This window comes from Cynocephalus volans, chromosome 15 (genome assembly GCF_027409185.1).
Source record: "Cynocephalus volans isolate mCynVol1 chromosome 15, mCynVol1.pri, whole genome shotgun sequence".
In the NCBI taxonomy this organism is placed as follows: Eukaryota; Metazoa; Chordata; class Mammalia; order Dermoptera; family Cynocephalidae; genus Cynocephalus; species Cynocephalus volans.
In genome coordinates, this window is record NC_084474.1 from 90899609 (window position 1) to 90912856 (window position 13248).

General features: G+C 44.4%; 1 protein-coding gene across 1 annotated transcript in view; it reads right to left on the reverse strand.

The window, feature by feature from the left end:
* The window catches only part of FAM135B (family with sequence similarity 135 member B), a 201833-nt gene that overhangs the window by 105804 nt on the left and 82781 nt on the right, over window positions 1-13248 (reverse strand). Inside the window, exon 3 of the mRNA XM_063079757.1 lies at window positions 2544-2683. Within this exon, the coding sequence (XP_062935827.1) occupies window positions 2544-2683 (140 nt within the window). The remainder of the gene's footprint in view (window positions 1-2543; window positions 2684-13248) is intronic.

The window sequence follows — 13248 nt, forward strand, 5'->3', positions numbered from 1 at the left end:
ATCAGAACTGGAGAGAGCTATATGGAGTATTCCCCCTGACAAAGGCTGCGGCCTTTGGGAGAAAGACAAATCCAGTAGTGTGCTAGTAAATTTTAACAACTGGCTCACTGAAGGAAAATAAAAGAACACTGATTTGTAGCATTGCTGATTTCTGAGGTGTAAATGTCTCCATCACAACTGATTTCAAGCTACCAATGTGAAGTCACTAAATATGGAGTTAGAAAGAGATCTGTACTTTTGGCTCTCAAAAGCTAGTATAAGCTCCAGCACACCACGGGACACAGCCAGCCCTATGTGACCCAGCATGGAAGGGGCCTGGGGAGTGAATACTCTTGATCCATTTTCCTGCCTTCTCCTCCCAATCACCTGCAGAACTTCTCATGGGCCAAACTGAAATGGAAACCAAAGGCAAAGATACTACTGAGCAGTCTGTGCAGTCGGCCACTGGGGCACAAAGCAGGTGGGCAGGTAGAGAGGGGAGACGGACGAGGAGTCGAAAGATGGCCAGTGCAGCTAATAGTTTGTTTTGTACATTTTTACTTCAATTACAGATGAAGCATTGATGGTCACTGTGGTGGCATAAGGAATACAGGGATCAGGTTAACTGAAGGCTCCAGCAGGTGGGGTGTGTGCTACTTGAGGTATTAAAAGAGTCATCTGTGTCCTGGGCAAGATGCAGAGTGAGGACTGAGGGCCATTCCAACAAGGCACGTGGGGGATGCTCACTTGTTTGGAAAGAAGTAGCAATGGCCTAAAAAAGAAGGAATCCTAAATTCAAGTCATTCATTCCATGGCTAAGTCATACACTTGTTCTTTGTAAGCATCTACAATGTAGCCCTGTAGGTGCTGGGGTGCTGGAGCTGTAAAGAGAGATGGGAGACTCCAGTCCCAAGAAGCCTACAGACTGGTAGGAGAGACACAATCCTTGTGCCGTTCCCGCCTTCTGACAGAATCGGTGGCTTTCCATTGCCCAGGAATAAGCTCTCATCTCCTGCCCATGGCCCAAGATGCTCTGGCCTTGCCTACCTTTCCAACTCCATCTCCTGTCCCTTTCCCTTCCCTCCCTGTGCATGTCACCCTGGCCTTATTGCTCTTCCTGGAACATACCAGTGCCATTCTCACCTTGGAGCCTGTCCTTTCTGTGCCCTCCTGCAGGGATGCCATCTCCCTGAGCTCCTGGCATGCCTGGCTCCTCCTTGGCATTTGGATCTCAGCTCAATGTTGGCTTCTCAGGGAGGCCTCTCCTGTCTATCACGTGTCCTCCAGGAGTCTCTACTTGCGTAAAAGTCATGCTGAGCTCTGGACAATCTCATTATTTGAGTGTCTGTCATGGGCAGCAGCAAGTTTTGCACAGTAGGACTGTCATGAGGCCTTTTCCACTTTGGGTATAGTTGTAGCTTCTCGGGAACTCTCATGGGATGCAAATTTCTACTCTTATCTCCCTCGTGAGTGTATCTCATGATTTAAAACACCAGTGATATTTTCTTGTTCACTATTTTATGTCCAGCTCATAGTAGGCGCTTAGTGGGTGTTCAATAGATCTTTAATTGGTGGATGGATTAATACATACAAAATAAGTGGCAGCTTTTCACTTTTAGCCACACAGGGGAACCTGGTCACTACTTAGGTCATAAAAGGGGTGAACACAAAGCCAACGGGGATGAGAGGAGGAAGACATCAGATGTCCACTGGGAGTCGCTATGCACAGTACACGGGCGTGGGAGCAGGGAGACTATAATTAGGTTTTCCTAAAATAGGAACACTCTTCCACATCAACCTAAAGGTATTCCAGCAGGAAATACTCACTGGGGTGTAGCAGCAGATGCAAGATGAGACTGGGGAGTGATAGCGACAATTTGGACTTCAGACATTACTTTGAAATGTGTTAATCTGATGAACAGAGAATTTTCAATCAAGTTTCCAGCAAATAGAATAAGGCCACGAGGTACTCTTGCTGTTCCCCCTTCATGAGATGCCCTTCCTCTTTCTCTCTGCCTGATGAACTCTTATCAAATACATTTGAAATCCAGAGCCTTTGTGATACTGGGGATGAGCTTTGCCATCTCACAGAGTTCATTTCTCCATCCTTGGGGTCCTTCTATTCACTTCTTTGTACAGCCAGTATACTACATATCACCTGCCAGGATGCTTGTTTATAGCTCTGTTTTCCTGCTAAATTACCAACCCCTCAAAGGCAGAGGTTTTGCTGCCTTCTTTACTTTTGTCCCTCTTCTACGGGCCCAACATAGCACCCTGCAAAAAGTAGAAACTCAGTAAACATCGACTGGCTGACCTATGGACAGAATGCCCGACAGATGCACACACAGGTAAATGCTTACACTTGAGACCACATGGAGTGAGCAAGTACATGAGTGAGAGAATGACTGAAAACAATGCGTACATGCATAAGCTCGCATGTGCTCTAAGTCGTGAATCCCATCTGCGAGACTTTGGAGTAAACCTATAGCTTTTCCTTCATTTAAGGTGTACCCAGCAATGTGAGGGAGCGGCCAGTCATGGCTGGCGGTAGATTTGTGACTTACCCTTTCACCATCTAAGAGCAAATGAGCTCGGAAGATCACAGCATCATTTACGGGCACCTCTTCATTCCTGTATAAGATCTGAAAGGCCCGGCTGTGCACGGCGCTCTCACGGACGCAGAATGAAGGCGCGCTGTCACTCTCTGCAAAACAAGATTGGTAGGAGCCCATGAACTCTAACACTGTCCTTTGCCTGCAGCCCTCTCAAGTGGCTGTCCTGCACAAGGAAAGCAATGGCCCCAAATTGCATTCTAATTTCCAAAGCTTAAAATCACGGATGAATAAGACTTCACCATATAAAGATTTCTGTTCATTGAGTTGGGCTAGGATCTCACAAAAATCTTCTTCAATTCCTTATAAATGATATGATCTTGGCTAAATCGCTTGTCATGCTGTGGGCAGCACCCCATGGCTGACATTTAGCGCCTGCTAAATTCCTCACCTGCCCACATGCCCATCCTCTGTGAAGCCTTCCATAACTGCCCCCTCCTGGAAACAGTCAGAACAGGGATTAAAAGTCAGACATCCCTCTTCCTTCTTACATGGACTCCCCGGTGCCCGCAGAATCTCTCTCTCCTGAAAAGGGTTTGCACATCACATATGATATAAAAAACACTGTGTCTTGAGTTGTAGGTAAATGTGCTAATCCTCATTATACTACTATATCTAATGTTTTTTAAGCTTTGTGTCCTCTGACAGGTTCTAAATATACCATAATCCCTAAACACTGTTTCAAAGTTAAGTTGAATTTCGGTAAGACAAATCTATCCAATGAGGTTGAGACCTCACTATATCCATTGATGAGGTTTATCTTGGGGAGCAAAGGGGTAAACTCCTCCAAATTACTTAATACATAAGTTTCACAGTTGGAAAAATACATAAGTATTCTAAGATAAATAAGCCAAATAATAATAAATAATAATATATAATAAATAATATAAGACATTGATTGTTTATTTGTAATAGTGACAACTATGTGGAACTTTACAGCTTCCAAAGTGCTATTCGAATATGTTGCTTTCCTCAATCCTGAAGGCAAACCCCTAAGGTAAGATTTACTACAGATGAAGAGACTGAAGCTTAAAGAAGAGACAGGTGTCCTTATATTTCCTTGTCATGGACCGAATGCTTATGTCTCCCCGATTCATATATTGAAGTCTAATCCCCACTATGATGGTATGTGGAGGTGGGGCTTTGGGGAGGTAATTAGGTCATAAGGATGGAGTCCTCAAAGATGGGATTAGTGTCCTTATAAAAATAACGCAGAGAGCTAGCCCCCTTGCCCCTTCCGCCATGTGATACAGTGAGAGAAGCCATCAATCTGAAAACCCAGAAGAGGAGCCCAGCCATGGTGACACCATGATCTCCAACTTCCAGTTTCCAGAAATGTGAGAAAGAAATTCCTGTCATCGATAAGCCACCCAGTTTATAGTATTTTGTTACAGCAGCCTGAGCTACAACATTGCTATATGACAAGGCACTGAGTAGATTTTTCCTATTTAATAACTCAGAAGATGAAGTCTCAGGTGAATGAGTAAAATATACTCATTTCCTAGCAAAAGGTAGGTACTTGTACACTACAAAGCACTACTGAGGGAATTAAATAGCTTGGTTGAAAAGGAAGCAAAGAAAATAGGAAAAATTAGTCCAACTAGCAAAGAGAAACTGTTCAAGGGCCTTGTGTACCATCCCCAGATGGCTTGAAGGGTCCCTTGGAAATGGGGATAAAGGATCACTGTCATCACCCAATGAACAGTGACTTCTAAACCAACACCTACCATGCAGCTTCAGAGGAGGGAACACAAAACATGCAAAATCCCAGGTTGTTTCCAAGGTTGCTAAGATGCGCCTGTTCTAATTTGCATTTCATCACAATGAAAATAAAATTACCACCCTAACGCAGCCCTGTTTAGACCCATTGGATTCAAATTGATGTGGCTTTTAAATAGAAACGATTCTTGTGTACGGATGCCTCTCTGTGCATATTTTCTACCCTAGACCTTTCTCTATCCCTGTCAAGTCTTCTAAGTTGATCTATAAGCCAGACCAACAACGTGGCCGAGGATGGACGGGGTAAATGTTCTGAAGGTCAGAGCAGCACTGAGCCGGCTGCTACCAGAAGGGAAAGCCAGCAAAACAATTCAATCACTTGCCTTCTTGGGCAAGTGACATCACCTCTTGTGACAGCAGCTTTCCATGTGAAAAATGGGCATGTCCACACTGACCTCCTGGGATTGTTGTAGACATAAAGAAGATAAAATACATCAAAACCCCAAGACCAGACATGTAGCAGGCATGCAATATACAGTATGATGCTTTTAAGTTGTATTTAGAGAAAAAGTTCTGAGTGCTTTCTGTGGAATACATTCCCAATGGCCACATTTTTAGGGGGTGGGGGGGTTAAACTGCTCTAATTTTGAGCAGATTGGTGAACAAGACCACGAGGCTCAAGTGGCACTTACTGAAGATCACCAAAACCCAAGGTGCCCCATTCAGTCTCATTCCCCATACCCTAGGAGACTCTGTCTTTTTTTCATCACTATTAAAAAGGGCATAAAACAGGTGTCTTTTCAGAAGGGAGGGCTCACTGATCTTGAGAAAACCTGTGGGGTTGTGGAGATCACTGACACAGCAGCTGCCTGATTTGTTCCCATTGAGATTCTTCCTTTCTCAACAACAATCTACGCTTGGACCCCCAGCCTGTTATACTTGCTCTGTCTTCCTGACGTTCTGCAGGAAATGCTACTCTCCTCTCCCTGATGAGGCCACTTCCTAACATTTAAGCACTGGCTTTCCTGCCCTTTCTGCACAGTCTTCCTCGAAGGATAGAAGGGATTTGCTTCTGTCATCTGCACCTCTTCTTCCTCTTATGCAGCAGGCACTGGGCACCCAGAAATGGGAAAACTACATACTTTCCCCCTTCCCGAGGACCTAACCCAGACTTTGGGATGCTGCCCTTTCCGGTGACGAGGTAAAGAGCCACTGTTCTCTTCAGGATGTTTTCACTTATTGTTTGGCAACCAGATTTCTACCCAAGGGATCCAATGAGAAGGTGCAGGCTAGAGTCTTCCCAAACATCTATCTTCTTTTGTATGTGTCAGGATTGATATCATGCATAAGTTTATCTGAAAACAGAGTTAGAAGGGAAGTAGAGAAAAGAAAACAGGGCTGAGGAGGGGCAAAAAGGCTTCAACGGCTCCCACTGTACAAAAAAATACATGTCACGCATCTTAATCTGAAGTTTTAGGCCAGAGAGCAAGGTTAAAAAGAGTTTTAGATTCTTCTAATTCTCCTCCCCCCCCCCATGAATGATATTAATACTTTAAATGTCTATGCACCTCTAAATGTTTAAAACTCAAATGACGACCCTCCCTCTGCTCTGAGTTCCCACCAGCCCCAGAGGGCTCTGTGAGTGCAGATCACAATGGACAGGTGCCATTCACCTGATGTGGAACTGCGGCCCAGGGTCGAAGCTACAACCCCCTTGTGGGATTTTACTTGTGGACTGTACCTCAATCCCATTCAAAGAATGTGACCGTGGCTCTGCCTGAATATAGAAGCTCCCCAGAGAATCAGATTTGTACTAAATAACCAAACCTCTAAAATATACTCCCTTCAACTTCCCAGGCCTAAGACAAGCTGGGTGATGTCTTGGCTATTTAAAAAATAAAATCTTTTGAAGCCATCACTGAATTTCTTTAAACCAAGGCCACACTCAGAGAGGATCCCCCAACATGTTAGAGCCAATTGAAGTGGAAAAGCCCCACTAGACTTTGAGTTCCTCAAGGTCAGGATCTCAGCTTTCATATGGTTTAGGATGGGATTTCCTTTAGTAAGCCAAACCTAAGATCTAGACTTGCCCCTAACAATTCCTCACTGCATGGCTTTGGACAGGCCATTAAATCCAAGCTCAAGTGAGTCATGAATCATGCCCTGGCTAATTTCCATAATGAATGTGAGGCTTAGATGGAATGACGAGTACAAAAGTATGTTTTTAACTGTGAAATTCTTAAAACCCAAACAGATTTCCTTGTAAGACAAAGATAATGACAATGATGATTCTTTACACCAGATAATTTTCTGGCTGTTTCTAGGAACAGAAAGGACAGAAAGTCACCTCTGAACCAAACTTAATTATCTTTTCGAGCATTTCAAGGAATAGGCAGAAGAGAAAGCTACCTTGAAGCAGATGCTCCTTGTTTTTCCAGAGAATAACAGAGTGGTTTTCTGTGGTTATGTACATGAGTCCTCACTGGCTGGGTAGAGAGGTCTAACGTGACCACCTGTGACTCCATCAAAGTTGCAGTCATCATGGAGACCCTGTCACTGGAGTGCAAGTGAAATAACCTGGACAGGAAAACCAGGAACTCCTGGGACAGATGGGACCACATTCTTGATGACTTTTTTTTCTGGAGTTTGAAATTTGTAGAGACCTACTAGACTAGGGCAGACTTTTCCCAACAAAGGAGGTATTAACATACTGTGTGAATCAGGCAAGGACATCCTGTTCCCCAAAATGAAGGGAACTTGAGAAAGCTGGAGCACAGGATGATGATTCTGGATGCTCACAACGGCCCAAGGTTTCATCGGTAGAAAGTTGGCTTGGCTACGGTGTGAGTTGGAAAGTGCCTGTGAAACCACTTAACCTGACATGATGGTTGTGCTTTGCAGAATGATGGCTAAACATGTGAAAGTCGTCTGAAGAGTTACAACCTGGGAGCTCGGGGAGTGGCCCCAGTGGCCCATGCAGACCCCTAGACCAGCAAGGAGTTCACCATTGAAGGTACAAACCTTCTCAGAACCTTAAAGATCCAGACTTCAACAGACCCTGTATGCCAGTGAGGTGCCCCAACATCAAGGGACTGATCAGACCCAGTTTTTTCCTACCATGGCATTCAGAAAAGGACCTCATTCAGTTGAGTAAGTCAGGGCTTCTTGGACAACGTGAGACAGTGGAAGCGGGTTGGCATCTCTGCTAACAAGGCGTTTAGATACATGAGCACTTAGTTGGAATATCTGAAGAGATGTGATCCTACTTTGATTTTTGAAGCATATCACATTGGTGACACATCAGCAAAGGACCATAGGTTAGTTGTAATTTTTTATTACCATTTCAAAGAAAATCAAACATTTTTCTTACTTTTTACTTAAAGTAACTTACTGCACATGAAGTATTGGATAATTTGCTTTAATGCATGTGGATATAAATTTATGCCTTACCCATAATCCCAGATTAATATATTTCTATAGTTTTTGCTATAAAAATTATTCATTCATTCATTAAATATTTATTACTCACCTACTACATTCTTGGCCTTGGGCTAAACACTGGGCTTCAGCAATGAACAATCACAGGGTTCCTTGTGGGGTATACCTGTTTCACATTCTGTCTGTGTTTATGAACAAGCAACCTCCTCGCTGTGTAACACTAAAGACATCTCATTGTCTCAAGGAATGTCTCATCTCTTCAGATACATTGCATTATTTGCAACATCTTATATAGGCTAATTTAAAATTTTTAATTGAGGTGGCAAATAGCGTACAACAAACTGAGTCTCAGCACAGATGTTATTTATTAATTATACGATTAGGAAAAGTCACTTTTCTGTAACATAAACACAAAATGGTTTTATTCATTGCAAATCGCAAATCGCTCTATAGAAGCTAGCCTGGGATTGGTTGGCTTAAGTTCCAGATACTTTATATTCCTTATATTACTGGGTATGACCTTGGGTATAGTAGTTTTCATTTTATTCATGAGGAAACGCATGATCACAGAGATTGTTACATCCTCAATATCAAATAAAGTTGATAATAGAATGGTGACTATAAATTTTGTTCTTTGTTTAAAAAAGTATTTTATTCCTTAATTTGTTTATTCACTCATTCATTGTTTAATTAAACAGCCACACAGGCAATTTTGGGGATATAATGCTGTCAGTGGTGAAGATGCAACCATGACAAGGACTATTCTTCAGTGTTTAGTACAGCATTTCCCAACCTTTTTCTCTCCTCATTCCGCTTGGTCTCCACCACCACTTCTGTTTAAAAAAATAAAGTCTAAGTCCTAGAATGATGGAACAGGCTTTGCATATCACAGTCACTCAGCTATGCACTGAATCAATCAATCAACTATTCAATTATTAATAAGCACAGCAGAAATGAAGAGGGATGACTTGCGGAAGTCACCCAACCTTAGTCGTAGCTCTAGCTGGTGATTGTTCTACTGCCCCAGATTTCTGACTCCTAGCCAACTCTGCAAGAGAATGCAAGTCACAAGGCAGGTACCGTTTCCTGGCAGAAATTCATATTTATAGAAGGAGGGCGACCAAACCAAAGAGCCCTGGGCAAGCACCATGTAACCTACCGAAAACGAGTAAGTGCTGTTGTTGAAATTTAGCAGTAAGCATTCTCCTGTCGACACTGAGTGGGCTTAATCACTTAATTATAAACCATTGTGATCTGCCTATTAGAGTGAGCCCAGTAAGGCCAGCACTTGATAACACTTAATCAGCCAATAATGTGGATTGTTATATAATCTCAAAAGTAAAAGGCCAGCGTGCCACCTGTAGCCTACTCTCGTCGCCCAGGGAGTTCGCCAGCTGGGTTTCGTTCAGATTGGTCCTAACCACTGAGGGGGCTCAGGTATTTCAATTTGGATTTCATTAATGGAGCCCAGTGAAAGGTCTTGAACTTCATGCTTTTGTAAGGACAAGAAATATATTTGAGTTAAAAGACATGTATTTGCTCTCGGCTCTGCTGTCTGTACGCTGTGTAGCTGTGAACAAAGAACGCACCCAGCCTGAGCCTGAGTTTCCTCAGCTGGGAACTGGAGATGGGGTTGTACCTGTTCCGGGATGCGGAGGGCTGAACGAGACGATCTGTGAAAGGGCCTGGCATGGGAAGTTACATGTAACAGGTGCTGGAGCAGTGTCAGTGAATAAACATGCTGCTCAGTCAATATGAGTGTGTAGCTGACATGCCATTAAAAAGTATCCGCCACAGAATTGTTCCAGCTGCTGGAACTCTCAGTTGGTGTGGGGAGTGGAAAGGGGTCCCCAACTGCCCTGTGACACTCTGAAGAAAGCAGGCTTGGTCCATGGCAGTGGGCATTGCCTGAGTGGAACGTGGGGACTCTCCCTGCTTCCTGGCTGGGAGACTTTGGGTGAGGCTTTTGACCTCACCAGCCTCAGTCCTCGCACACGCAGGAACGGCAGGAACACTTACTCCACCAGGAAGCAGGACGACTCCTCCATGCCCACCTTGCCCACCAGCAGAAATCATCTGAGTCCCTGGCTCCTCTCTCACCTCACTGCTGTTCCTTCTTATTCCGTGGCTCCTCCTGCACCTCCACCTCTCTGTGTTGTGGACCCTCAGGTTTGGTTCTAATTATTTTCGTTTTTAAAAGCCATGATCCCTCCTTAGGACATCATAGCCATTTCCAAGGCTTTATATACTATGTACAAGCTGAGAGCTCTCAAACGTGTAACTTTGGCCCCGTCTGTCTCCCAAGTGAGTATGATCTTTTACCCACTTGACATTATCCTTTTGATGTCAATATAGGACCTAACATATCTGAGACTTTTGATTATGTTTCCCAAATGCGTTCCTCCCCCAATCTTACCCATAGTAGTAAAATGCTTCCCGGTCATCTTTGATTCCTCTTTTTCCCTCACCTCCTCTATCCAATCATCAGCAAATCCTGGGGATTCACACTCAAAATGTGCTTTGTATGAACTTAATCCTTTCTCTTTGTTAAAGTTTCCTCTCAACACTGACTATTGAAAATCTTGCTTTCTCTATTTCCACTCTTACCACTAGCCAGTCTATTAATAAAATACAAACCAGACATTGTTACCCCCACTGCACTTAGAACAAAATCTAAATTCTTTACTGTGGTTTAATTGGCCCTAAGTGATCAGTGTGGAAGCTGCGGTCATGGTGAGGACTTAAAACAGAGCTGGTGCTTTGTGCGGTATCCAAACTAGACAAATATTTATAGAATGCATGACTAACTGAAGCTGCAAGTGACCTGATCACTGAGAATTTGGCAATGGTGTTTCATAACATTTGTGGAAGTGAACTGAATCTCAGATTGAGCAGCTAGCGCGCTGAGGCAGCCTCTGTTTCCTGTTAAGTCCTTGCATTGGCCCAGAGTCCACATCAGTCCTTGCTCTCCTGCAACTGAGCAGCATAAAGTGTGCCCAAAGTACACAACATGTGGTTTTCTGAGAAGGGTATCACCGAGGCTCCGTCTTCTAATCCTGAAACCCGTCCTGTTAATAAGTCATCAGGAGACTCAGCAAATGGGAGGCAAAGAGCCCTGTTTATGTGATTCAGGCTTTCCTGAGCCATCTGCCTCAGCCATATGCTCACCAAGGAGAACTAAGTATAGCTGCAATTGCAGCTAATCAAGTATTTTTAAGAGCTGCAGCATCCCCGCCCAGCCATGATCCCCAGGATGTTCTGAGGAGCACAGATCTATTCTCTAGCCCACAGTGACCTTGGCCTTGGCTAGAGGCCACAGAATGCAGGAGGGAGTTGCGACTTGCTGCAAAAATAGCAGGGAGCCCCAGAGCCAGCGACGAGTAGGTGAGACCAGGTGGTCGCTCTGTCTTTGTCTTCTACAGAGATGGAGGATCCCTTCCCAGCAGCTGAGCCAAGCCTGACCAGTCCAGAAAGAGATCCACAGCCTCCACCCCCAACTCCCTCCAAGGTCTAAGCCCTCTCTTCCCCCAGCAAGCCTTGAGCAAGCTGTCCCAGTCTCAGCACACTCTCACCTGCCCTCTCTCTTGCTATGCCTCACCTTTCCCTCTCGGTCTCCTCCCTTCTGTCTATTAGGGCAAATCTGTGGGCTATACTTTTAGTCCAGAGAGGGGGCAGGATACTCAAAACTCATTAGCACAGATACCAACCAGTCAGAATGCTTACCAGACACGGGGATGCATAGGGTCCTGTAGGTCATCTGCTGCCCTGGCATAAATCCTTTATTTATGGATTGTAGGGAATACAAGGCTATGGGGGAAGGGCCGGGGTAACTGGCCACTGTGGTGGCGAGTGGGGGAGAAGGGTTTAGAAAGTTCAGGGCAGTGGCTCTTGTGACAATGGTTCATACCAGATGCGTTGGCTGAATATTGTCCCTGGTTAAAACGAACAAGGTATTCTCATGCCATGTGCTGGCAGGTCCTGCAGAGATCTGTCCCTGCAGATGGAGTTTTGTCTACTCAGCTTCACATGTTTTCATCTTACTCGCTCTCCCTCTAAACTCCAGTGGCAGCACAAAGTGACCTGAGCTCCTGTCCTCCAGGATGCTGGGATGTCTTGAAGCAGACATTTTTGCTGTCCCTTAATCAGCTCCTTTTTCTACGGCTTGCATATCTGTTCACAGTCCATCTGTGTGTGGACTTGGGAATTACTCCACAGACCAACTCAGTTACTCTCTCCAACTCAAACGTCCCCAGTCCCTCAATACCACCAGGCTTTTCCAATTGGCCTGAATGCCTTAGAGTCCCAACTCAATGGGTGACATGGTTTCTGATGAGTCACCCTGACTCAGAACTGGCCCCAGCTGAGCCAAGTAATTAACTTTCTACTCCACACACAGTGATGCAGGATGGGAGAGTTTCTACCACATACTCTGAACAAGTCCTGGAATGATTTTTGATCTCAGCTTCTGCACTTACCACCTTAGCTCCAGCCAACAATTGTACCAGTCTCGTGCACAGCTAGTGTATGGTAACCGCCCACTTATTGGTGCTGACACTTCAGTAGAGCCTTGAGGAATCGATGCAGGAGCTGGTTCCTTCCCATCTTTCTGGCCTATTTCAAACACTTTCCTTTTCAGCAAGCTTTCTCTGACAGTCCCAGCTTAGGGCAAATGTTCACCTCTGGACTGTATGCAGTTACCACTCAATACCACTCAGCATTCAGAAGATGCTATCCATCTATCCAATGCACACACCCTGACACACATGCACCCCATTCATCAAAAATACCAGTTGAGAATCCCAGGGCCCGTGCAGGAGCTGTAGACACAAGATACTCCCTGCTCCCGAAGAAGGCCCAATATTATTCTCTTTTCTTGTATGAATGTTCTCAATCGTTGCACCTGTTAAATCTTGCCCTTTGAACCCACAGTAGGTGACCAGTATGTATTTTTCAATTACATAGTTATAGCAAGATTACTTGAGGAATGTAGCAGAACTGCTATAGGTCACTGGAGTGGAGGGAGAGAACTGGGCGGCTTTTTTCTGTTATAATGGCATGATTTTTCTAATGACTTATTTTCTGTAAAATGGAGCTATAATTCCTACTCCCAGGGTTGCTGTGAGTGTCAAATCAGATGGTGGAAGTGAATGTTTATGGTTCAGCAAACATGAACACTATTATTCAGTGTTCTAATCACTTTCTTAATTTGGGGGGAGTGGGAGGGTGGCTCAGATTAACTTCTGCCATGCCAAACACATGATTCTTTCTGATTAGATATGATTATATACTGATAATTTTCATTAGTTCTAGCACAATGCTTGCCCACAGTGGGTAATCTGCAAATATTTTGGGTATATTGTTTCCGACTAAGCTTCCTTCTTCTCAACCATTAAAACCCTGCTTGTTTCTCCCTTTTTCAGAAGCTCTTCTCTCAAAGCCACAGGCAGAATAAGAGCTTCTTCTGCTGTTTGCACAACTGTTTGTACCAGCTTTGTCAGAA